Source organism: Pezoporus wallicus, unplaced genomic scaffold (assembly GCF_028554395.1).
Source record: "Pezoporus wallicus isolate ANWC-B61680 ecotype Strahan unplaced genomic scaffold, APGP_CSIRO_Pwel_v1 scaffold_6885, whole genome shotgun sequence".
Classification (NCBI taxonomy): Eukaryota; Metazoa; Chordata; class Aves; order Psittaciformes; family Psittacidae; genus Pezoporus; species Pezoporus wallicus.
In genome coordinates, this window is record NW_026638858.1 from 899,630 (window position 1) to 927,524 (window position 27,895).

The 27,895-nt window shown below is 39.5% G+C and overlaps 1 protein-coding gene across 6 annotated transcripts in view; it reads right to left on the bottom strand.

Moving 5' to 3' along the window:
* Positions 1–27,895, bottom strand: part of KCNQ1 (potassium voltage-gated channel subfamily Q member 1) — a 392,885-nt gene that overhangs the window by 26,285 nt on the left and 338,705 nt on the right. Inside the window, exon 18 of one of the 6 annotated variants that reach the window (XM_057412833.1) lies at positions 15,842–16,010. The exons of the other annotated variants lie outside the window; for them this stretch is intronic. Within the exon in view, the coding sequence (XP_057268816.1) occupies positions 15,987–16,010 (24 nt within the window). The 3' untranslated portion in view covers positions 15,842–15,986. Of the gene's footprint in view, positions 1–15,841; positions 16,011–27,895 lie in introns of those variants that run through there. 6 annotated transcript variants of the gene reach the window in all.

The window sequence follows — 27,895 nt, forward strand, 5'->3', positions numbered from 1 at the left end:
CTTTTCATCTTTCCTTCTTTCTTTCTTTCTTTTTCTTTCTTTCCCTCCCTCCCTCCCTTCCTTCCTTCCTTCCCTCCTTCCTTCCTTTCTCTCTTTCTTTCCTTTTCTTTCCTTTTTTTCTTTTCTTTTCTTTTCTTTTCTTTTCTTTTCTTTTCTTTTCTTTTCTTTTCTTTTCTTTTCTTTTCTTTTCTTTTCTTTTCTTTTCTTTTCTTTTCTTTTCTTTATTCAATTAAAAAGCACCTTTGCTTTGGAAAGAATTTTCTGAGTGTGAGTACTGTAATACATAATAAATCAGTCTGCTTAATCTTTTTATGAAAGATGAACAAAACAGATTGGCCTTTGTTCAAGTTTCTTCTAGAAAAGAGCTGTACCTAATCCTTTCATAACAAGCCCTGAGTCTGTTCATACACCACTTTAGCCATTTTTCAGACAAAAAATATGTACCTAAACTCCAAGTTTTAAACATGCTGTTTATCTGCATCCTGCTAATTGAGGCTAATTTGTTAGGCCAGGTTTCTTTTCTCTTAAGAACATAGCAGAAGAAGCAAACAGGAATGAACAAAGGAAAAATTAGCTTGGGGAAAGGGTATTTTCTACTTTAAATGGATGTGCAGCCAATAAGCATAAGATGTTTGTGCCATGAACATCATCATTTCACCAAGCCTCTTCCAGTTTCAACTCTCTGTCTCACCGTTTAAAATGAAAATTCACTGCATGTGTGTTACTCTGTCTCTCTGGCCCAGGTGAATGATGTCCTTCAGAAAGGCAGGATGGCTTGTTTCCTAAAGGCTGTGGAAACCTCTTCACCTTCAGAGTGCTTGTCTGAACCCAGTGCTAGGCAGTATTGACCCAATTGTTCTTCCCTGACAAGCCTTAACACCTACAGGAGTTTGAAGTCTCAGTGCACATTTCCCTTGCCTGGGTGTTAGCAGCAGAGCTTATGTTCAGCTGAAGCTTGGACATGTAGTTCTGGACTGATGAACTCTGCTAAAATATGTGGAAGAGGCTTGAATTGGCTGGAGCTCATCTCCAGTGCTGTCAAACCTGCCTGTACTAACTTTGAAAAGGAAAACATTTAGACTTTCCTTCCTTTCTACCTCAAGGATAGAGTTTTGCCTTTCTGCATGGTTAAAACCAGGTATGAGGCAGTCTTCAGCTTTACTCATATGGTTGGGAGAAAAATATGCTTAGAGGATACTTCTCTCACCTATCCTAATGAAATTAGTCAGTTACTTTTATGGATTAGTAACATAAGGAAAAATAGGTAAGCTGAGGTAGGGGCTCATGTAGACAAAAGTATCTACCACATCATGAAGAAACTCGGCATATTCTTCCTTTAAAAAGCATGTCTCAGTAGTCAATAGGGACATATGGAAACTCAATTTCTTCAAAATTATTATAATTTTAGCATGCTTTATTTTTTTTTAATTTTAATTTTTTTTTAAGGAATAGCCACACATAACTTCAGGACTTTTTTTAGACATCTGATGCACACAGATCTTTCTTCACAAACACACAGAGTGATAGTAACATGAACCTTTGGCCCTAATGAAGCCAAAAGCATGCATAAGTTCCCTCTTCAAAACTTCTGTGAAGGACACGGGAGAGGAATAATGTCCCTTTACTTTACGCTGACCCAATAGGCAGGTCAGGTAGTATGTAGATGACAAATATTTCTTGAGGGCAGAGAAGATTGCTTTTGTTTCCTCACACAGCCCAGGGTCCTGGCTTCAGACCAGACCTCCCTCTTGTGTCACCTCTCGGGCCAGGAGACTTTTCTCTTACCTAGATGCGATTCGGAGGCCAGCAGAACTCAACTAGAGATCAATATTTTTTATTCTAAAGTTTTCTTGGGCAAATTGTACAACTTCATATATTCAGCTCTGCAGATAGGTCAGCACACTGCTGTTTTTACACAACAGTCAATGATAAATCATTGATCCCAAGCTTCTGTTCTTCACATAAGCTTTGTGTTCTGAAAGCCCTACTGTGCTTGACAGGTTCATCAGCTGCTGGAGAGACTGTGAATAAACTGTTCTTTATTTATGATGTGCTGTTCACTTCTCTGGACATATGTTCTGCTTAGTTTTACAGCTGTAGAAATCCTTCAGTAAAAAGATTCCTGTTTAATCATGGCATAGGACAAGAGCATAAGAAAATGCTGTTGCTCCAGGAGCAGAGAAGTGACTGATACAGCGCCTGAGTCCTGAGGCTTATGTACTGTATACAGTCCTAAACAACACTCATGAATTTCCCATTAAATACTACCTTCAATGTACTTATATGTGATGAACGAACCCCTTTGTAAACTAGTGCTTGAAGAGTGCAAATTTTTTGCATTAACTAAATACAACAGCGGGAAATAACACTGGAAGTTCCTGGCTCACATAGCTAAGGGCTAGACTTTGTGAAGGGAGTTATTCAGATAAGCAATAGCCTTCAGCTAAGATTTTCCTGAAACCATACAGAAGGCAAGCCTGAACCAGCTGTCCCTTCCACTTATATCTTCAACTTGTCTGACAGTAATTTTTTTTTCCTTTTATCAAAAAACCCTTAACTGATCATTATAAGGGGTCTGATCCAGCTTCCAATGAAGGCAATGTCAATTCAGTTATGTCCTTACAGTACTTAGAGAAGAAAATGAAAATAATCTGAAATTATTCTCTAGGCAGAAAACATTACAGTGAGTACACACATTAAGCAAGGCAACAGGCACATACAACAATGTAGATAATTTCTAAAGGACACAGAGGCAAGTTCAGAAATTGTTCTGGTTTTACATGACAGCTTAAACCAAAGGCAGGTTTACTTTCATCTGCAGTTAAAAGACAGAGGAAAGTCCCTTCTCAATCATAAGTGAATAATTACAAGTTGCTTGCAGTGACAAACATTTTCCATTTCAAACACTTTCTTAAAAGTTAATTTCACAAGTATGAATACATGTCAGTTTCTAACCTGGCCCTTTGTTGAACTTAGTTGCCTATGAATGCAATGAACCCCAAACTTACTTGGAAGTTAGCAGGACTGTTCTCAACAACAGTAAACCTGAAGAAGCTGAAGAAGCCACAGAAAAAGCACAATTTAAAAATGCAGTGTGACTGTACACCAGAGGAGTCTTTTACACACTTACAGCACATACATGAACAATAACAACCACTATGACCATTTGTGTTATGTATTTATTTTCATAGTTCTAGGAAAGACTAATCTGACTAGGCCTTAAAATGTACTAGATTTCACATTATAAAAAGAAAGAGAACAAGGGTAAAGCTAGCTCCTGCTTCCTACATCTTCTAGTCCAACTATCAAACAGTGACACAAATAAATGGGGGGCAATAAGGACATAATAGGCAGCATGATAGGCAGTTTATACTGGCACAAGTTTTACAGGATCTGAAAAAGCAGAATTTAAGTTATTGATGGAGACTGACTCTGAGCAGATACGTGTATATATGTGTGTATATATGTATCTATATGAGACAAAATACAAATGGCTCCTCTAATGATTTAGCAAGTAGGTTGATGCAAGCTGGTGTGAGCGATGAACCAAAGGCACGGTGACACAGGAAGGAGATAGATTATGAATGGTCTTGAAAATCAATTTAAATGCCTTATGCCCAGGATGATGGAGAAGAAGTTAGAAAGATGCAAAGAGAAGGATGAAACGCAAAACTGTGGACCTGGAAACAGCAACAGATGCTTTCATGAATTAAGACAGGGTGAAATTATTTCTTTTAACATCAGATAAAATAATATTACAATAACTAAAATTTCGATGGGAACAGCCTAAAGAAGTCTTAGGATTAATTAACAATAGTAATTAATATGGTGCAACCCAACTGAAATCAAAATGCTAGACATTTTAGGCTGGACTTTCAGATAAATTGCTATTTCCACTGAGTAAATGTTACAGCAGTTTATGCCAGCTAAATACCTATGTCCTCACAATTCAACAAGGAGGTCATAGAATCCTAGAACGGTTTGGGATGGAAGGTACCCATCTAGTTCAAATCCCTCTGCCATTGGCAGGGACACCTTTCACTAGACCAGGCTGCTCCAAGCCCTGTCTAACCTGGCCTTGACAACTGGGACAACAGGGATGAGGAAGCCACAGCTTCTCTGTTCCAGTGTCTCACCACCCTCACAGTGAAGAACTTTCTAAAACCTAATCTAAATCTACCCTCTTTCAGCTTAAAGCCAAATTCAAACATTTTATAAAATGTATCAAGTATCTGAAGAAGTTACTCTGTCTTGCTTGGAAAAGGACAGGTTGAGAATGCTTTTAACATCACTGAAGATAAGTTAGATGAGTTTCTATGCTATTACTCAGTTTTGCGGTATTAAATTCTCAACTATAAAAACATACTCTTTAAAGATTACAAATTCTGGCATCCCACGTCCATAACTCATGTTACAAATGTTTACAATTACAGCTGTATTTACTTCTCTTCTTTCCTTCCCCCTTACAGTGAAGCTGATTTATGCTAGCACTGACAATAAGAAGTAGGAAGAAAAATAAAATTTTCATCATCTGTAGTTTATCCAGTTTGTGATGGCTATTACAAAGGCAGATGAAAGCATGAAAGAATAACCCATGGATTCTTTATAGTGAACTGTATTTTAATATGGGATGGCATAGGTATTCCCTGGCAACTGGAATCTCCGTTGAAAAACATTTGGAGCTCACCATCATCTTCATAGAATGGAACAGTTAGGGTTGGAAAGGACCCCAAGATCATCCAGTTCCAACCCCCCTACCATGGGCAGGGAGACCTCAGACTAAACCATATCACCCAAGGCTCTGTCCTACCTGGCCTTGAACACCACCAGGGATGGAGCATCTACCACTTCTTCAGGCAACCTGTTCAGTGCCTCAGCACCCTTACAGTAAAGAGTTTCTTCCTTATATCCAATCTAAACTTCCCCTGTTTAAGTTTTAATCTGTTACCCCTTGTCCTGTCACTACAGTCCCTAATGAAGAGTCCATCCCCAGCATCCCTATAGGCCCCCTTCAGATACTAGAAGGCTGCTATGAGGTCTCCACGCAGCCTTCTCTTCTCCAGGCTGAACAGCCCCAACTTTCTCAGCCTGTCTTCATATGGGAGGTGCTCCAGTCCCCTGATCATCCTCGTGGCCCTCCTCTGGACTTGTTCCAACAGTTCCATGTCCTTTTTATGTTGAGGACACCAGAACTGCACACAATACTCCAAGTGAGGTATCACGAGAGCAGAGTAGAGGGCCAGGATCACCTCCTTCAACCTGCTGGTCACGCTCCTTTTGATGCAGCCCAGGATACGGTTGGCTTTCTGGGCTGCAAGCACACACTGAAGCCGGCTCATGTTCATTTTCTCATCGACCAACACCCCCAAGTCTTTCTCCTCAGGGCTGCTCTGAATCCCTTCCCTGCCCAACCTGTAGCTGTGCCTGGGATTGCTCTGACCCAGGTGTAGGACCTTGCACTTGTCATGGCTAAACTTCATGAGATTGGCATCAGCCCGCCTCACAAGCATGTCAGGGTCCCTCGGAAATTCATGATTTGTGCTTTGTGTCAGGTTTAGTACAGACTTTGAAAACATCTGTACCATCTGTACAGCATATTCCATAAGAAACACTGGAATTAATGCATGACAGTTAGTATTAGCTTTTACAGGTATGTTTTAATAAATGTTTGTGTCAGCATACAAGTATATATTTTAAGAAACATCTATTTTATGTTAAAAAAGACAAAATGTATAATTTTCATACTTAGAAAAACCCAATAATCAAAACCAGTTACATGAGACAGCTGCACTGATGAAATGGCTATTAAAAGCCAAAACATGAGGCTTTTGAAATTTAGAACTAACTTCACCCATTCAAACTTTACAAACTAGCACATATGTTAGGGAGACTTACACATCCCATAAAGCCTTCCTTTTAATTTGTAAGAAACACTAGCTGTTCAACATACTCAAAAGCTTAACAAAATCTTCCACAGAGATCTTGTGTACCTTTTTTACACGTATTAATAAGTACTACATATTTAAAACATATAGTAACAAATCTGCACTTCTAAATGCTGCACAGTCCATGCCTTTAGGAAATTATTTTGTCTTAACACTGCTGAGAACACGGAAAGATTCATCAACCAAATAGAAATGTGGTGGCTTCTACTTGGCACAGTATGAATTTGTTCTGAATATAACACAATCCAGCACCTCTGGAGTAATGCTATATTAGTGATCTATATTACTGGCAAAGGTGTTTAACGAAGAGGACGATTTGCCAAGACAAACAGGAGAATAACTTATCTCTCAATAATTCAACTTAAGAGCATAAAGTTCTATAATCTAAGTTAAATAAAAAAAAAGTGAATATTATCACTTCTGATAAAAGCTATGCAATTTGTTGGTGGGTGAACCTTGTTTTAAAATGGAGATTACCTTGAGGTAACCTCTATTCCTTTTACAAGACAGCATTTCCAGCCATGTTAGCTGCTATGGCTCACATGGAAAATTAGCACCAGCACAGTAGATGAGGCTTTGATACACTGCATGACTACTTACATGGTAAGACCACCAGTGGGAAACACACCATTTTTGAATAAGCTATACTAATTTTACATGCCTTACATGTTTACATGTAACAATAGTTGGGCATTTATATGGAAAATTTGCATAATTATATACCATGTCAACTAGGAAATCCAGCCTACAGTTTATGTCTCTATCCTTTTTCCAGTGGAAAGAAATTGATTATTACACATCCTTCAAATTTCTACTGTAAAATTAGGAATTATCAGTGTAAAATGTCATAGATTTTTACACCAGAAACTTTAAAGCAACTGAAACTCAGCAAAACAGGAATTTCTTGAAGTTAGGGCTCTAGAGTCAAAGCTAACAGCTCTTAACTACATCATATCTTCACTCTTTCCCAAATTCTGAGAGTTCAAACCCAAGTACTGGCTTATCATCAATTCATACTTTTAAAATAACATTTATTAAAATAATTGAAGATCTCTTCTTTGATTTCAATGAATTTGGAGTCAGACCCATAATCCATCAATCTCTGGTCTTCCCCCTAATCACAAAAACACCTGCAGGAATACATTTTTGCAGTACAGATCTCTATTTCACAGAACACTGGCATGACTCCACAAAGCTCACTTCAGAGGCGATACAAGTTCTTACCTCTTTGCGTCCTCTTATGTTTGAAGAGAAACACTTGCCGAGTTCACGGCCCTCAGATTAAGAGCTATGACATGCACAAGCCAGCAACATATTTGTTTTTGGTATTGCAGATCCCTTGAATGTTAGAATAAGAGAGAGACTGGGAGGTGGGAGAGGAGAAGGGACACAAAACCCTCCAATAGGATTCATAAAATACATAGAATCATAGAATAGTTAGGGTTGGAAAGGACCTTAAGATCATCTAGTTCCAACCCCCCTGCCATGGGTAGGGACACCTCACACTAAACCATCTCACCCAAGGCTCTGTAAAACCTGGCCTTGAACACCGCCAGGGATGGAGCATTCACAACTTCCTTGGGCAACATGAAGAAATACAGTTTTAAGAGTGGGCTCTGAAAGTTAGTGTCTACTTATAATGGCTTTAAAGTTATATATTCACATTCTATGATTCTATGATTCCATGATTCTTGAAAATTGGGTTCCTTTTTCATGCTTCATTTTATTTTTGGAATCTACAGAAAGCTGGATTTGGCAATCATTCAATACAAATGAATTGAGTTTCTGATGTAAAATAGCTCAAGTCAGGACTGTATCATCTTCATGTAACAAAACCGCTACCCAACCCATCATGTTAGATGTCTCAAACCAAGACCCTGGTTTTGGTTTTGTTTTTTGTTGTTGTATTGTTTTGTTTTCTTTTCTAAACTGACTTTCTTTCAGTCTTGTTTTGTGCTAAACTTCTCTGCCTTGCTTGGAATTTCAGTTAAGCCTTATAAACATACCAGGGCAGGAACAGTTGCAATTAATTACTGGAAAATTGAGATCTACATCATTAATCCTTTTATTGGCAAAAACATACCAAATGCTTTCCTACACCTCATATGAATATATCACAAGTCAATTACACCACAACAGACAGGCACTGTAACTTATTTTGGAAAACTTCTTTCCTGTTCAGCTGTCTTTCAAGATTTCTGCTTTGGGGCTGGAGAAACAGCGCTCCGTTAACTTTATATTACTTAACAAATTACTCTTCATTTCACCTGTTTCTTCCTGGAGTTACAGCTACAGGCTCACAAAACTGCCTGACCCTGGAGAGATAAAAATCAAAATGAAAACCATAACAAACAATTCCCCAATCTTTGTCTCATCCTGAAATACCTCAGTTTGATAATAATGCAAATAAAGGGAGATAGATCTCTTTCATGAATAATTTTTTTTCTTTTGTCTCCCTGCAGGTTTTATTAACCTGCATCTTGCAAGATTCCTTGGCTAATGTGACTCGGACACCATTGGAGCTCGAGGGTTCCGAGTGTTTTGTCAAAGAGTTAATAAGCATGCTTTCCTCTAGGCAAGAAGGAACAGATGCAAAATCCTCTTCCTTCTGCTTCTGAAGAAATGACAGATCCAAGCTAGGAAATGAGCTCACTTCTACACTGGCATGCTCCACTTCACTTCAGACACTAAACTCCTTTGTGATTGGAACACCTGAAGCTGAAAAGTTTCATTTCAACCACAGTGGTCATTCCAGTTGTCATAAAATTCAGAGCGCTGACTCATTCAAGCAACTGATGGTGGTTCCATGTGGCAACATATGGCTCTTAGTTTTGGAAAGGAAATTTTAATGTTATAACCCTCATGAGGGAAATCAGATTAGCAGTCAAGAGTACCATTTCCTATCATTATGGGGTTAAGGACATACTAAGTGGGTCTCATGATCTATAGAAATCTCATTAAGTGGATGTAGACATAAACATAATAGTAATTAAATACTTTTGGTGGAAATATGGCAGCTCTGAGCTACCCTGTGTTTCTGCACTGATTATGATCTTGGAAAGAAACACCTGCTTGTCAAGGAAGCTTCTTCCAAGAAAAGTAAAATAAAAACATAGAAATGATTTAGTAATTCAATGGCTTGATTTACACAACAAGTATCACCACCAGTCATTGCCTCATTCAGTACATCAGACAGAAGCTCAAACATGGCTAAAAGTAGACTTCCCATGATCTATTTGTCCTTTGGATGACATAATTTCCAACAAATAAAAGGGAATTACTAAAAAGAAGCCAAGAATAATTTGACCTAAAGCAGGGTATATTTTAAAATTTCCAGTGCAAAGAATTAATCAAATTCATAAGATTTAAGAATTTAATAGTTCATTCTGACAGAGTTAAATTCTGGAGCAGCAGTGCATACTTGCTTGCTGCTTGCATTCCTGTCCGGGCTCAGGATTCCCTTTCTCCAGGACAGTCCAGGGTGGTGGAGAAAGCATTAACTGATTATATCACTAAAGGGAAGTGCTGTGTGAAGGAAGCATGACCAAAAGCTAACAATTATTTGTGGAGCAAAAAGCTCCTTTGCTCATGTTGCAGCTGAAGTCAGATGACAACTGCCCGGAGCCTGCTCCACTTAATGCCCAAGACCTAGGGCACAGCCCACCTATTTAAAGCTCCCTTTCCACACTTCTCGCCAGATCAGATGAAGTACCATCCCCAAAGGAGAAGTGATAATGCTAGTCAAACATCACAAAGCATGTTGCAAAAGTTATTTTAAAGCACCAGCGTACTCACTTACTAAAGGACACAATGACAATAAGAAATCAAGTTCCTTTAACCAGGAGCTGGGTAGAAAATGGCTTCCCTATGTGTTCAACACATAAAATGATTTTTATTTTTCCCTTTCCACTGGGGAAAATATCAAAACCTCACAAATCTGTAAGTGTAAAGACACAGAGACAATCTGAACTCCTTCCTCCCTGGGACAGCAGAGTCTAGTGGTGAGGAAGTTATTGGGAAGGGGGGAAAGGCAGGCCCACATCCGTGCTTTGTGCAATTCAAACTAAGAACCAGCCTTCTGCACCCCAGCTTATGACCCCAACCACTATGACATTACCAAGTCCCACAGCTTCATGCAAAACATTCACTGGAGCAGATATTTCAATCACAGCCTCCTCCAGCACATGTGAACACTACTGGCTCCTCTAGAAGAGGCAAAAAGAGGTGGTCACTTGTTTTCTGGTTTTCCAGGAATTCCAGCGTGGCCCCCTGAATCATCTTCCCACTATAGCTTTGTTGAAACTGGCATGCTCTTGATTTTTTTTTCCCCTCCTTATTTTCAATTTTTACTAATTTGACACTCTCTAAGGAAGAAAAACCAACAGCATGCTGCTGGAAAAGTTTTAAACAGCTCTTGTTACAAACCATGGTGGTGCCAAACCCAGGAGCAGAACCTAGGGAGTCTAGTGAACGGTCACAGCTCTAATCACTCAGTTACGTGCTTTCATACTACTAATTTGTCATAGAAAAACAGATGGTTATGGTGGTGAGCAGGGCCAGATACTTACACCCCTTTAACATTGATGACTTGCATTGCAACAGCATCCTTGGGACTTCAGGAAGCATGGGGCCCTGTTAAGTTAGGCACTGTACAAACAGAGAGTTAGATACAGTCTCTGCTCTTAAGGACTTCCTGAGAGACTAAAGAGACAAGACAGATAAAGGAAGGAGGAAAAGCAGAGAAGTGATTTGCCCAAGGTCACATAGGAAGAGCTTGCAGAGTTAGGAATAAGTCTCAGATCACAGGTCAGTATATTTCCACTTGTCCAGCACCCCCTCTGCAAACAAACAGCTGTGACCATTAAATCACACACTAAGCCTCCAAGAACTTTAATGCAACTCACCACTTCATAACTACCCTGTGTATTTTTTCCTACAAAGACAGTAGGGAGAAATTCACCAGCACAACAAAGATGGGTGTCATCGTTGCTGTACTCCCCAGGGACACAGTCCATCTCAGAACATGGGGTGTGCAGTACCAAAGTGCTGTGCAAAGAGGGATTTTCACATCAGAGCAGTTTTATGCAGAAAGTTACATTAAAATACACTGGCACCAAGGACTAGAGAAAAAGTTTGCTTCCAGTATATCCCAAATACCACATAAACTTGAGTAGCCAAAGGCTGAAGCACCCTTTGCCCTCCAGTGTTTTGCTCTTATACCAGGTTCACTGGAGAAGCCAAATGCACTTTAATCCCTTTTTTATCATGCATTCCTTAAAATACCCAGCAGATGCAGAAGCTTGTGTGTAAAGTTTTTGTCTTTTACAGGTTAAAGAACTGTCTTACAATGAAGGCATTATTTTTCATTCAAAATAACTGAAATATAATCTGATAGAGGACATAGCCACCGAACTGCAAGGATGCTTGCTGTATTCCACAATATGTGTGTTCTACTCAGGCTAGCAGAAACCATGATTTTTTTACAAGAATTTTAGTAGAGGCCAATTTATAACTGCTTTCCCAGAACCTCATGAAAAATTACATATATTCTGACAAGTTCAAATGTAGTTCAATTGTTTCACTGTAGGCTTGCTCTGTTCCATGCTGTTCCCTGTCATGGGCAGGACAGTCAGCTAGGTGGATTTCCCGTCTGATCAATACACATCCTCTCATGTCTCATGAGAAATAGGCACCTGAGGAATGATGGCACCAAGGCCTGGACTCATCCTACCCAGAAGTAATTTATGTCAGAAGTGGAATTGCTTTAGATTTTCAGTATAGCAAATACAACACACTCTGAAGATCCCTATTTCTATAGGATTTTATGTGACAGGAGGGTAAACTCATGCGGAATGAGTCCAGACTGTATGACTGTACAGCTCTGTTTAAAATAATGCAGGGAAAAATAGATTAAACCCTGAATTAAGGCCAGCCAAATCCAAGGGGTTCTAACCACAGAGCTAAGAATAATAACTAAATAAAGCATAATCACAAAACAAGTCATGGATATGCGCACTCTCTTCCTCTTATCTTTCAGAATGGGCATTCCCATTTGGTGCAGAACAAAAGATAAGGGGAGAGAGTTTTCTGAGTTTGGGAACCAGCAGCTCTCTGCACCAGCAGGCAAAGCGGGGGGGGGGAGGGCAGGGGGGTCCCTGCAGCAGAGCAGCTGGTGTGGTAGATCCTTCATCACTACCACATGCCCCTGGAGGTGGGTTTGCTCCAGACCACCTCTAGCCTGGACCTGGGGAGGGAATGCCCTTTGGGGTAGGAGTAGGTGCACTCCTGGAGCATATGGAGGGTTTGATTTCATTCATAACTCTCTCATGTTCTGAGACTGTTTTCAACAAAAACAAAACTGTAATAAATGAGGTTGCCAGATGATTGCTTCAGAAGTGCATTCCTGCTCTGAGCTAAAGCACCAAGGCAGCCGGTGAGATCTAGACTACCATTAATAGGTTAAAACCAAACAACATCTATTTATTTAGCACTAAAATTGACATTAGGTTTTGTTAAAAACAAAAAGAAAACAAAATGCAAATTATTAATATCCTTAGAAGTGTTTCCATTGCTCATTTAACTGATTTTCCCCTAGAACTTTTGCAATCCCACTGCGCTAAATTGTGAAGCAGGAAAGAGGATCTTCACTATAATGAAGTCTGACAAGCTAAATTCTCCCAAACTGAGCAAGCAGAACAAAGTTAAACAAGATTTGGAACAAGTGTATTCACCCACGATATGATAAGCAAAAAAAAGTGCTTAAAAGAAGTCTTGATAGTCATACTAAAAATTATTTTAGTGATGGATTCTGGTAGCAGCTCTCATTGGGAAGTTTATGTCTCTGTGTCACCATACACACTCAACTGCCCATCCTAATGTCCCAGTGAGCATGGCAAAAGCAACAGTAAGAATTTACAGAAGAAACTTTGGCTCTCTCAGTTAACAGTATTTTCTTTTTCTTCTACTTTTTGCTAGTTAGTGTTACATCCTTGCAGCATATTAGGCTACCAGTAGACATTCCTGAAGCAGAAGGATCAAAAATGACTGTTTCTGGCACTTGGCTAGAAGGCAGTAAGACCCTTCGCTTTGTGTTAGGACATTACCATATATGTAGTGCAACTGCTGTCCTTTCAGGCTGGGTATTCACTCTGTGCTTTACTAGGAATGCACTTTTTAAGAACCTGGATACCTCTAGTAATGCGGAAAATTACTGGTTTGCACTGGTTGTGCATTGAGTAGTATTTCATAGACAGAACTGTTAAAGATACAGATTTTGATCTATAAATCATTATGCAGCTAAGAGAAAAGTGGGAGGAACTACCATATTCCATAACTGCCTGCAGCCCTAAAGGCACCTGGGATCTGAGTCGCAGCAAGAAAAGTTGAGCAGATTGTGGATGCTGGCTTTGGGGAGTGGTTTCTTGCTGGCATGGGAGCTGGATGTTGATCGGTGCTGGCAAAAGCTTTCCTCTGCACTCAGACAAGTTAAATCCTCTATCACCTCTCAATGAGTACATACGGATGGCAGAAAGATTTTCTTTCCAGTTGATGACAAGGAAGCCTGTGAGGCTTTTTGAGGATCAGAGGAATAAACAACACAAACTGATAATGCCTTCTGTTTCTCTAAGGTGATCCTCAGCTTCATGTAATCTTGTCTGGGGAGTTAACAAGATACCACAGTGAGCTGGTAGGGAGCTGTGTGGAGCTCCTCTGAGTGGGAGCAGGGAGAAGATGGGTGGGCAGGATGTCAGATGGGAGGTACCACTCACAGCCCATGTCCGAGTGACTTTACTTCCATCCTGTGCCACTGGAACAAGGAATCTGCCAGTATGGATTTTATATTTTCAGAATTTATGAATTTTAAATTTAAGGAGGCAACAAAGAAATGAGGAATAAGCATCCTTCACGACAAAAGTATGACAAGTCTCTTCAACAGCAGCCACCTTGTGCTGCCTTAGAGAATACCTGAGGGACTGGCTGACCTTTATATTATTGCATATAAAGTGACTGCAGGGCTGGATTTGTTACCATGAACACACACCACTCTAGGAGCTGTACTTCTGGGTCCACTGCTGGAAACTACTTTCTGCAGTGCATGGTTATACTCAATAACCAGAAACACAGGCCTTGAACAGGCAGAGCTCGACTCAAGAGAAAGATCAGGTGGCAAAATGCTGCCTAAAGGAACAAATTAGCCAAGAGAAGATGAGATTAGTTTTAGTTTCTTCTACTACAGTATAACTTTTTTGCCATATGTCTTCAGATGAGGTAAGAGAGAATAACTGTATCTCAGGTGCAAAATTTCAGTATAATTTTCTGACAAGAAATTTAATAATCAGATTTTTATAATTAAACATTAGGCTTAAAGGGAAAACTCTTGGTGATCTATCAAATACCATGGGACACAGACTTTGTGTAGGCTGTCCCTTGGTTTGTAGGCTGAGGGCTAGGTGTCCCTTGGTTTCAATTTGAGGTTTTGACCCACAAACCATGTGGGAACTGGATTTTCCTCATGCTGCCATGTGAAAACAGCTACAGTCTGAGTGCAAGAGGGCCCAGTTTTGCTGAGCAGTCTGGAGAACAGTCGCAAAATTTTCCACACACCTGGACTGAGCTTTGAGACTGTAACAAAGCTGAAAGCCGGCCAAGTTTCTCCTGGCTTTGTTACCAGGCTTTTTGCATAGATCCATTGCTCACAGCTTTTTTTTCTTTTTTTTTTTTTCCTTTTCTTTTAAAACTGAATCATGGGAGGAAAAAGGTTTGGTTGGGAATGGGGTTGAGGGAGGAGAATGTAACAGAGGAAAGAGTGCACATTTGCCTGCGGCAGGGAGATGCAATGCTGCAGCAATCAGTACCATTGCATGCACTAGCAGCTACAAACAGGCCGATAGCTTCAAATACAGCACAGTTGAGGGGAAAGGAAAAAAAAAAGAGAGAGAAAGAGATAGAAGACAGCATGAGCACTGTTTGTCTTGGCTGGCTAGCACACAATCCCCACCTGCATTTGATTCTGCTCAGTCTCTGAACTCCTCCCTCACTTTGGAGCCATGGCAATACAGGAAGGCAGGAGGGGAAGGGAGACAGAACACTTTGTTCTAACAGCCAGACCACTGTTTAACTTCTTCAGCCAAAAACCAAATATGAATATGGAAAGATTTTATGGTAAGATACATCAACAGACTGCAGCGGTTCTGAAAAATCCTTCTGCAGTTGCTCATTCAAGGTTTTCAACCTGTGGACTTTTCTTACGATTAATCCCAGTGTTTGTTTTGTAGTGCTAGTACTAAGTATTTACCAAGTGATGTGAACCATCAGTTCTGCCGTACAGAGCTCTGTCTGCTGGGAGTATTTTCTGGTCTTCATAATCTGCACTCACATCCAGCTCTTGTTGCTTTTTCAGTTTCACTATGGTTTGAAAATGAAACCCAGAAAATAAACTCTCTGCTTACCAGCAATGAAGCCTGGGTGCAGTGCACTAGAAATACAGCAGCCTTGAGCTTTTGAAAATGCAGAGAGAAAGCAAAAATTCTGTTGCAGACTATACTTTTGTAAAAATTAAATCACTCCTTTATTTACTTTAAAAATGTCTTCTATGTCAGTTTGCCTTTGCAAATATTCACTCTCCAAATGCAGAGCAAGTTTTAGCAGTACAATTGCTATGCACAGTCTTTAAGTATGCTGAATCTGGCAATAACCCCCCAAAGGATGCCATGCAGAGCAGACAGAAAAACAGGTATCATCCTCCCTCATGCCATAAGAGATCTCAGAATGAAAAGTTTGGTTTTGGTGTGGGGTTTTTTATTTTTATTTTTATTTTAATGGAGATGCCTCACATAAAGAGACATCAGAAATTAGAGGTAAAACTTGCAGGGCACCTGATGGTGCTGTGACAAGTACTTCTTGTGACCCAGAATGTCTCAGAAACTGGGGACAGCTAGATAACAACCAAGTGCCTCTCTGCATCCATAGGCAGCAATTCACTGAAATATCCTGATCTCTTCTAAAGCCTTCAGGATGGTAAACTAGTATCAACTTTTCATCTCACACACAGAAAAAACAGTGTTTCTAAAAAGATGAGCAAACAGAATTAGAAATGTGAAAAACACTATTTTCATGAGTCATGAGATTCTGTACAAAAGTCTGTCACTGTAAAACCATGGCACCTAAAAGCACTTGTTTAAAACTCAAAAAATGAATGTCCAAGTAGATACTCTAGTACAACTTAACAGGTATTCTGCACGTTACATATAGATTAGTGATTTTTTTTCATTAATTTATTTAGAATTGAGAAAGGGAATGACACCTTTAGTGGAAGCTGCAGTGTTAAATTATAAACATTTGAAAATGGGGAAACACAAAATTAAGATAAGTGTTAAATAAAAACAGCTAGAACAAAGGAAGAAGCACAAAGACCAGTTCAACATGCTTTCCTCATTCCCATCTTCTCCCCCTCATAGGCACAGGGGAGCGTGCATGGTGGGGATAGAAACCACAAACAATCCTGATCCCTGAGTCACTCCTGAGTCTCACATTGAGGAATGCTGCTGAATATCACTATATATACTGTATTTTTCTCCATAATGTAACAACACTGATAGGGTGACTTTCCACTTAAATAACATGGTGGGACTTTTTTTACTATATCATTTTAGTCCTCTCCAGCAAATGATCTTTGTGAAGGTACCAATACAGATTTTTGTTTTGGAACTAGTCATACTGATGTTTTCTATAGTCAGCAGACAGAGACGGGTAGCTAGGTTGTAGGCTACACAATTTATTTTAGATGTCTACTTTAGGATGAGATGCATCACGCTCTAGATATGCCTTTTTCTTTCCCCTGGTCATTTAGTCTAGACTTACAGATCAGAGGTCAACACTTAGAGTAAAATACCCAGAGAGACAAGATGAATCACCCTCCCTCTGGGTTGAAACCTTTGCCCTACTGCAGTGAATAAGGTTCAGCCACTGACTTCGATGAAACCAGAATCTCACTTATCATTATTCTGTCTGTGTTTCAGCCACACTGTCATACCATGCCATATCACAGTCAATAGGCCAAAAGACAACAACCTTTTGAGGCTGTGGGAATAGCCGTTTCCAGTTTAGAAGCTAAGCATGTTGTCTAAAGCCTAGTGGGAACAGGGACAACCTGCTAGCAATAATAACTAGCCTTGGCTAAGGCAGTGGTTCCTACAGACCTGGAGCTGCGAGAAAGGCTAGAATAGAGTCAGTGCCCAGGTTAAAGCTGGTTACAGCTCCCAACACCAATAATCCAAATCTTTACACCTCACCTGGAACTGCACGTGCAGGGAGCTTGCAGTACTCATCCTTTTCCTTCACTATTACAGGAACATTCACCAACACAACTTTCTATTATCTACAAGAATCTGGATTTTGGTAGTGCTGTAACTGGGACATCTTAAAATCAGCAGTGAAAGAAGGAAATGTGAACTTTCAAAGCACAGCCATTTTTGTAACAGCCTTCCACAAAACAATGAAGACATAGTATTTTCTCTTAAATCAAAAATACTATTTCTTATTCTCCCCAAATTTCATTATCAAAGCTTATGTGGATGGGGGTTGAGCATAAAAAAATTTCGAAGAGTGTTGTCCAATGAAAAAAAACTAAAGACAGTCTGAAGAAATAAAAATGGTTTTCTACTGAAAAGGTTTGTTGTACTATGCAGGAAAGAGAAGCTATAGGATCACAATAATAGACCATTTTCAAACAAAATTTCATTGCTTTTCAGTCTGTTAATTATGCTTCAGATTGCCCTAGATGGTGCCAGAAGCCATCTTAGAAGAAGAAGAAATGATGATAATAACACCAGTTTGGTTTTGTGGAGCCTCTGTATCTGGGTGGCATCTAAATAGAAGTATCTAAAGTGCCAGAAGACAATTTGTGGCTTGGTTTTGGATTCATTTACAATTTGGTTTGGCTTTCAAACAGATCTAAGTATGATTGGGGTAGGGTACAAGAACACAGAACCCTCTTATTTCTGTGGGGTGGGCAACGTTTATATTTCACTGTCACTGATTTGTGGTTAGCCTCTTCTTTTGGTTATTAAGTTTAATCAAGGTTATAGAACTGTTGCTTGCTCAAAGCACTGCTAGAGTTAATGATGCTCTGCGTATGTAAACATCTAGGCCTATGCAGCTGTGACTGCAGAATCAGGCCCAGAATTTGGATAGCCTTTAAGTACACAGTGAACAGAATACAGTGACATTTTTTAAAATACAAGACTGGTGCTGACTGCCTCAACAAGGTCACCCAGGAGGAGTCATGCAAAATACCATTTTAAGTCTTCCACAACATAGTAGTTTCAGTGCACAGCTTTCTATCAAGAATTTGCAGGTAATGAAATCAGGGGAAAGTACTGACAACTATATGAGCATTTAAGCTGTATGAACTTATAAGAGGCTTAAATAAGGAAAATTAAAACTAGAATGGCATTAACAGTTTAGTGTTTTTGAGAATGTTTAAAATATTAATAAGATCCCTACGATTTATGAAATCCCTTAAGATGACTGGAGTATGAAAAGTGACATGATAACAACATGCCTGGTTCTAGGGTTTCTTTATGCTGGAAGCTATACATGTAGGGGCACATACCAACTTTCTAAAATGCAACTAGGTCAGGTTGCACAATTCTCAGAAGAGAAGGTAGTTATTGTTTATTGTACTTAGATCTGTGGTGATTGTCTTTGTGTGGCACCTTCCATCTTGCTACTTAAACTGAGAAAACAGGGACTCCAAAAGGTCTGTCTAGCCCAAGTACAGGCGTGAGAGCTTGGCAAGACCCTGAACCTTGGCACTTTTATTTTAAAATACATTTGTAGATATGAGTGCATCATATATGTCTTAACACCTGTACACACACAACATACTGAATATTCATAGTCTCAAGTTTCCCAGATACTCTTTTTCTTAAGGACAATCACAGCATTTTAGAAGAAACCATGTTTCAAAAAGGGATCACAGAGATTATTAAGGGAGAGAGGGTGCATCTTGTGCTAAGAAAATAGAAATTAGCATGTTCAGCCTCATAAAGCAAAGGCAGAGAAAAGGTATTGTGGACCTATATAACTAAGTCCATAGAGAATAAGATCAAACTGTAATAAACTGGTCATGAATAAATGTAGTTAAAGCTAGAAAAAAAGGTTTAGCTGTCTGAAGAGTGAAATTCTGTAAGCTGCTTCCATATGAGCCCTGTGGTGATAGGATGCCTTAAAAGGCTTTCAGATGGGTTTCAAGGGGATTAGGGAAGGGGCTGATTAATTTATAGAGAAAAATTCCCAGAAAACGTGTTTCTGATGCCATCTGTAGGTATCCACTGTATTGGTACAGACAAAGGAGTTTGAAAGGGGAATGTATCTCTATAGTGTATTTATCCAAATTAACTTAAAGCTTTCATACCTAATGGTAACCATAAAGAATTATTCACCCTCCTGCCCTTGTTTCTGATATTTTCCTCCATCCACTGAACAATTGGAGACTTGCAGTAGGAGATGCAGACACACTCATGTTTCATACCATTACATTCCTTTCAGTATCTAATTGGCACATCACACTGGCAGTCAGGTCATACTCGCACGCACCCTACTGGGTTTCCCTCTTTCCTCAGTAGCAAAGGTTATTAGTCATCTTTTTTGTCACCTGGGAGTTGCATTTCACACACAATCTCATTTTGCAATGCCCTTGATCGCTCCTGTTACGCTCCAATAGCATGGCTTTTGACCTTCCGCTATAAAACTTTATTTTTAGAGGCTAATTTTAAGTATTTTGTGTGCTATGATTACAGTAACAGAGAGTCTGTGCACTCCTGAAGGGGACATCTTTCTCTTGGTTGCAACTGTGGCGGGTTAGCCTCAAATGCAGTAGGTTGCTCTTTGCAGCCTAATGTTCCTGAATACCATTAAAAACTTATAAAAGACCCTCATATGCATGAACACAGGGACTGGTAAAAAGTCAATGGACAAGTCTTTTTGGCTTGGGTGGCATTCAATAATTGCATTTGAGAAAGCAGCTGAAAACCGGTTTAGCATGGATTCATCTAAAGTAAATAGAACATCTGGTTCCTTCTTCATTTTGGCCCATCTGAGGTCAGTTTTCATCCCAGACATTTCAGGGCCTCGGCTCTGAAATGTACATAAAGGGAGATAAAATAGCTATCTGGCAGGCAAGAAATACAACAAGTGGAACAGTGATAGGAAGTAGAAAAAGGGAAGTCTGGCTTGGGAAGAGAAGACTGAGGTTGGAACTGCAGTCCCCGAGGAATGGAAATCCCAGGAGGACCCTGGCATTTTGTTATGTGCCTATACTACACAAGAGGCACATCACCTCTGTGGCTTCTGGATCTTCAAAGAACCAGAGCAGCTGCAGCTAGTTTATATTCAGAGATATGCTTTGAAACAGGTATATGCAAATGCACAGTAAATGCTAAATAAACACCTTTTCCTTTTTTTCTTTTCAGAGATGAGACTCAAAAAACGCCTGGTATTCTGGGGAAGTATCACTCCTGAATGATTTCTGCCGCACGCGCATATGCTGCTTTGGCATGAGAACTTGCTGAAGCCCTGGGTAGGCGATATGAGGTTTTAAGTCTCTGTAACAGCATGATGCCATTGCCATCACTAAACCATCCTTGGAGCTGCCATAATATATACAATAGTGCCTTCTCTTTCAAAGCACCACCCTGTCATCCTTGTCTTTAGTTGAGGGAGATTGGGCTGGGTGCAGGAGCCAGTCCTTCCTTTGTGCTACCCCTTTGAACTTAAAAACAATACAATGTCCACATAACTGCACCATAGAAAGAAACATCTAGAATTTATTAATGGGAAAAGAAAAAAGAAAGCAAAAGACTGTACCTTCCTCAGGTATTAGGGTGGAAATAGGGTAGATGCTAATTTGGGTACAGCTTTTTAATGACTGAGTAAATAGCAGTAATGAGGCAGTTGCAAAGTTTATCAGATGACTGTATTCATTTGCTCTAAATATTGTATTTAGTGATTTGTGCTGATTCTTCAGTTTGTGGGATTAGTTACAGTTCATTGTAAGTTCTAACTGTATTTCCATGTATTGTGTTAAGACCTGATTCAAGAGTAGTTTTATTTGATAAAAACCAGATGTTCTTAAAAGAGACTCTCTCCTTCACAGTACAAAACATTATTCTTAGCAATTGTATGTACCTTACAAAATTAATAAGCACAGCATCTCCCTGCGTGACATATGACATTATTATATTTTTCCCTGTTGAGGGACTTTTAAGCCACTGGGGTCATGACCTCTGTGCCTTATGAGAAATGGAGAAGCACATGGTTCTAATTTTATCTTCAACCCTGCCCTGTTGCTGACATGTATGTTTACAGAACGGTTCATCTGTTGACCCTTCACTCACATTTAAAATATTAGCTAACATTTTTCAGTCCCACTCACACCGGTGCATGGCGATTAGCTGTTTTCTTTATTGCCTTTTGACATGCACATCTTATCCAAAAGCCCTTGACTGGTTTTCTAATTTGAAAACAGCATCAGCCACAGAACCAGCTCCAGTTTGTCTGAACACTTCTGCTCTTGTTATGACGCAGGGCACTTCAGATCTTGAAATACATGATATCACCCCACTCGCAGAGGAGACAGGAAACATCCTGCAGTGGTTAGAGATATCCCCGAAGAGCTGCCTGACTCAAACCCTGTTCTTGGCTGCCCTTCAGTCCCAAGCCAAGGCGGGTTAGGGTGAGCTCAGACTGACATGTGTCCTGGGGGACACTCTGCTCCCCAAGCTCCTGTGCACAAGGCTCCCTGGAGACAGTGGCTGGATCCCACTCAGGAGGAAAACCCTTCCAGAGAAACCAGCACTTTCCCTGGTCTGTGTTGGGTGCTGAAAGAACATACACTCACTTTCCAGCATGAAGGGAAAGAAAATGCAACTAGATAAGGCTATTTGAAGGGGCGGCCTAGAAAATGAGAAAGCTGTTTATTCTCCCCTCCATTTTCCCTTACATCAGGAAGAAGATGAAGGAAAAAGGAAGGAAGTGGGGGGGGAGGGGTGGGGAAATCTTATTTTATTTTCATTTTAAAGGGAAAATTTTTACCAGGAAAAATAACAAGTATTTCAAATCAAAATGACATAGAAAAATTAGGAAGATATCATTAGCAAACTAAACTCTTTAAGTTTTTTTTCTTATTTTAAACTATATTTTTAAATCTTAATAATTTACATCAACAACTTATAAACTGCTCTGGTAACATGACTTTGAAAATAACACAGAGCACCCTCACTTACATAAAGCAAAATTATTTACTTGGTTATTTTCACCATACTGTATTAAATGATACCATATTCAATAAGCTCATATAAATTTATGCCTTAACTTAAACTGCATAATAGGGCATCACATTCATCATTTGCTCAGTTCAAAATATTTTCATAATTGTGAAGCCCAGCACTCTCAGTTTCCCTATAATCTGTTGTCCCAGTAGGTATTTCCAATGTGTTTATTGATGTATTTGGCTTCCCATAAAAATTCTGTAAATATTTTCCAGGCCTGAAATGTACCAAGCTTACTACACTGTTAAAGAGACCTTCAGAACTGCTAATGCCTTATTTTTAGGGAGTGAGAACAGGGTCTATTTTCAGTAGTTGTTAAGGGAAGTAATTTCAATGAAAACTGAGCAGATTCAGGATTACTCTGTTTCTTGGACGAAGGGATATAGGTATGGCAGCTGTAATAAGGCTCTGAAAACACACGGTTCCTGCAGGTTTCAACCATCACTTATATGTCCTCAAAAACCTTGAGAAGGGATGAATAACAAGGTAGGGAAAGGACAGAGAGAAAAAAGTTTCAGAAAGCCATAGGCTAAGAGGCATTGATTTGTACTGTGAAAGAATTGGCAGAGAAAACTGAAGAAAGATGCTATCTTCAGCCTAATGAGCACAGAAGTACACCTGGACACCACACAGACATTGCTGTGTACAGTTATAACCTCCTGATAACTGCAGAGAGATTCCTTTTCTATATATTTGGGTTATCCCATGCACTCTGTGGTTGTAATTTGCCTATATATACACACAAATATCCACATGTATATTTGTTTAATAGCAACAGATGTACTCCCAAGCTATCTTGTAAGAGTCCAATCCATAAATAATCCTGGTGAAGTGTTGAAGTCATTGCTGTTCAGAGTGAGTTGATATTAGCTGGAGAACCAGACCCTAAAATTGTCTTACTTTGTCACTCCTATAATTCCTTTTATCTTTGTTTTTTTTATTTTTTTATTTTTTTATTTTTTTTTGTTTCTTTCCCTCTTTCTTGATGGCTCCAGTTGTCAGAACAGCAGATATCGGCCAAGAGGCTCCAACTGCCAGAACAGCAGGTATTGGCCAAAAGACTTGGCAAACCTGTGTCTCAGGAGCTGATGCCAATGGCATTTAGGGGAGCAGCACTGGTGTTCAGCATATTTGGCTTTTTTCCTCAGAGTAATGAAGACATCATACTGGTTCTGCCATCCCATCCCTATAACCTCTGATCCTCGATGTGGAGTCTCTGGGCATGAAACATAGAACCTCTCAGGGCTGCATACAATCAATCAAAGCCAATGTCACCAGGGAGGCTGTTTCTTGCCATGCTGGCAATTCACTAATCGCTTCCATTATCACCCCAGCAAGGAGGACAGATGAACAGAGCACTCCTTAGTTGGTTGCAAACTGTGAACATTTTGCACATGCAGCTATTTCAGAAAACTTCTACCATAACCCATCTTTTCTTGTTTTCATCTCTGGCTTACGTAGAATTTAAAACTGCATTATTAGCATGCTGGATCTATGCCAGTTAGACATGACATAGCCACATGTTTTCCTTCAATAGTTGGGTGCAACTCAGATTTTGAGGAGAAAAAAACAATCCATAAATTCACCAGGTCGGAATTACACTGTAATTTATTAATCTACCACTGTAGGAGGCTGGATTTCCTGCCTTGATTTCCACCAATATACAACAATGCAAGTAGAGTACTTGAAGTTTTCTTAACGCCTGCTTGCTCACAATTCCTGTAATCTCATGACAATGAAGAGCAGATAGATTTGTTGCATAATACTATTAATAATTGTCAAATAATTAAAATATGACCATATAAGTATACTTTACATGCTTGAAGAATAGGATCAGTAGCAGTAAGGCACAGTGATCACACAGCACTTGCATCAAAGCCTTTCATTTTCTACCTTTTGAACAATTTCTGAGCCCACCGTGGAACTACTCATATTCCATGAATAAAGAAAAAGACACAGAATTTTTTCCAAGTGACAACTTTTCCAACATGACAATGAAAGACTTAGTACAAGAAAGAAAATCTAGTACATCTCAGCTATCGGTCCTCTGCTCTTTGCTTTCCATTCTGTCACTCCAATCCCATAGCCATAACTTAACAGATGTTTTACTCTTCAGGCAACTGTTTACAATGCTGAAGCTACTTCCTAGAGTGGGAATATACAGCTTTAACCTATGGAAAACAGGTAGAAAAACTACACCAACAGCTGCTTCTACTAAGGCCTTTCTTTATGTCAGAAGAGGTCTTTGACTGCTCTGGTCCTTTTACAAATTTGTATTTTTGGTAACTGGAAGAACAGGTTCTCAACCTTCTCATAATAACATGAGCTTACAAGTCACCACAAAGGACCCTGCAAGATGATTGAGTGCTTTCATGGATGGCTAAAATACAGAAGGAAAGGCTGATGTACATGAATGCGAACATTTACTTCTCTTCCATGAACAAGGTTACCACTATCAGCAGAGTTTGCAAAATGTCACAGAGACTTGCCTGCATAAACTGAGTAAAAACATTACACACTATAAAATCCAGTACAAACTACTTCCTATAAATAAAAATTTGCCACTCTTGAAATAAATATTAAGAAAATCACCATTTTTGCTTTAAAAGAACCTACCTGCTTATATCCACCAACTCTTTAGAATATGGAGTGTTTCTAGCTTTGTAGTCATGTGAACCAACTCCCAGACAAAAAGGTCTGCATACAGAACATCTCTCCACTCAAACCTTCACTTCCCTGATGCTGAAGAGCATCATGTATCACTGTTGACACATGAATTAATTTCTGTTACACTCGAGTACATATATTTATGTGATTAGGAAATGTGATTAGTAAAACACATAAGAAACCATGTTTTACTCACTACTTCTGTCAGCCTCATGGCTTCAGGGCTTCTGTGGACCAAGTTTACTGGGAAGACACTGTAAATGGTAGTGCTGTCACAAGCAAAGCAATCTGCAAGAGCATTCTTTGTGGTCACATTGGCTAAGCCCCAGTGTATCCAGAAATAAAAACTCAGGTGGGGCTGTTTCATCTTATGTCTTTATGCTGATTGCATTGCCTTGTTGCCTGCCTCTGGTGTACAAATCAACACTAACTTACAGTTCCTCACACAGATTTCGTTGTACGTAGTATATCCCCAGTTGCATCTGATTTGAATTCAACACCGTATGCTTCAAGCCTGAGGCTTAATCCATTAAAGCAGTTTTTTATTTCAGGTTGGTAAACCCAAACCAGACCTGCAGGCACTTCATCGAATAAGCTTTCAAAACAGAGTCTTTCCAAGGGCAGTAGTGGGAAGTCAGATGCAAGGGTGGGTTGATGGGTGCTACAGGGCATCCTGCCAGCAGGAGGGGAGATGGGTTTCAGCGGGAACCTCAGTCATGATGGAAAGTCAGCATCAACACTGCCACAGGCTCTGGCTGGGAAGTGTGCACATGTCCTCCGTACTCATAGCGAGATTACTGAACAATTCAGTGTCAGTTACTGCAGTCAGACATACAGGATCAGATCTTCAGTGGTGATCAGTAACTCCTCATTAGGCCTATATAAAAGAGGTTAAGACTCATCTCTCTGTTTTTCATATACTCTTGTATATGAAATGTCCTCTCTGCTCTCACTGCCAGTCAGGAAGAGGATGTAAGAGACTCCTAAAAGTTGCTGACCTACTTAATTGTTTCTTGGCTGTGGCTGAAAAGCCTGAGGTACTGAGCTGAGGTCAATACAAATACCAGAGGTTCAGGCACACTGCTACAACACATTTAAGAGCATTCAAATTTAACTCTCCAGAACAATCAAACTTGATTATTTCTGATTCTTCTGACATATGTGGCATTGTCACCATCAGTTCAGCTCTTCTCCTGATCTTCTGAAGCTCACTGTTCCTCCTCTCCATGCCTTGTTTCCAGCTTATCTTTTGCCTGGGACAGGATTCCTTCTTCAATCTTCTTGTAAAAAGTTAGAATTATGGTTGTACCTCACAAAAGGTCTTGAGATACTACCATAATTCAAATATTATGGTTACTATTAATAATAACAAAAGCAACAAGAATAGGCATATATGTCACATTAATATTAGAAGTGCTGTGTTGACAGTTTCACTTAGGCAGAGGTAAACACTACATTTAAAACCATAAAAAGCAAGGGAAAGTTAAGTGTATGCTGACTTAAAAGGAGCTTGCTTGAAACGTTACAGCATTATGGAAGACATAACAAATGCTGCAGATACTACATGCACACAGATTTATGCACAGATATACTTTACCCATTTTTTGTGTGATGGATTTTCACACAAATTCTTTGCTGAAATTCAGAAGAACAGCAAGATTTCCATTTAGTCAGATAAAAGGGTTACAAAACATTAACACTACTGAGGGTGGCTTAAGCAGAGAAAGGAACTCAACAAGGTGAAAAAGTCCTTTCAAGTTCTAACTTGATGCTGTTTTGGTCATTTCTAGCTGGCTGTGAAGTTAGAGCCCCAGAACTGTGGTTTTGTACATGGTTCAAGTGTTGGCTGCATTTATGCTGGGGAAATTAAAATAAAAAAAAACGGATGCTTGCATGCAGGAACTCGCATGCATTGTTTAAAAAAAAAACAACAACCAAACCAAAACAAAACCCCAAACTGTGGCTGTCTTCAATTATTTTCCATTACAGCATTGTCTGCATATAATTGCTCCATGTTTTCCATTAAGGAGTGCCAAATGAATGAGTATGTTAAGAGCATAGGATGTACAAATCCCACTGGTAATGCTACCCTGTATCATCAGTAAATAACATGAAACACAATCTCACTTGACCTGTGTGACTCTTTCATACAATTAATCTGCATTTTTCAAGTGTCCAACATTATTTACTGTATCCTCCATCAACAGTTGAGACTGAGGACTCAGAGAGAGTCCAGGCAATGGAAAGTTAGACAGTGATTCCAAAGAGATCTTAACTGGGGCTAAACAGTCAAATGCCTTGTAAATGGGCTGTTACCAGAACATGCAGTCAGGGTTTTGGGGTTTGTTTTTAAAATCTGAGGGAAATAAACACTGCATAGGTCTTTTCTGTATATGAAAGTAAAGGACTTCCATGTGTTTTTACAGATTTGAAGATCAGCCCCCACATATCATTTTGGTTGCTCCCCCAAATCAACATTTTTATCACTAGTCTTCCTGTAGAGGTCTTTGTCTGCTTCTATATCCCAGATACTTGGATCAGACTCATTAGGCTGGGGACAACAGGAGTCCCCGGGAGTTGGTGCTTAGAAATCCCTAGCACCCCCTCGTCCAAGCAGGGTTTGGGCATCCCTTCTTAAAATCAGAAGGCATATGGCAACAATGCACACCAGGAAGCATATTGTGCCAAATATGATGCAGGGTAATCCTATGATGGAAGAATCCAGAAGATGTATTTTCATTTGCCATCTGCTAACATCCTCCTGCACAGAGCTGAGCCTGGGCTCAGCTCAGCTACGCTGAAGTTTTGCTTTTAATATTTATTTTTATTTCATGTAATGTTTATATTATTTTTTAATTTGAGTTGTATTTTATTTTAAATGTAATTTTATGTTTATCAATTTAATAAATGTTATTTATCTGTATAAATATATTTACATATGTATTTATTTCT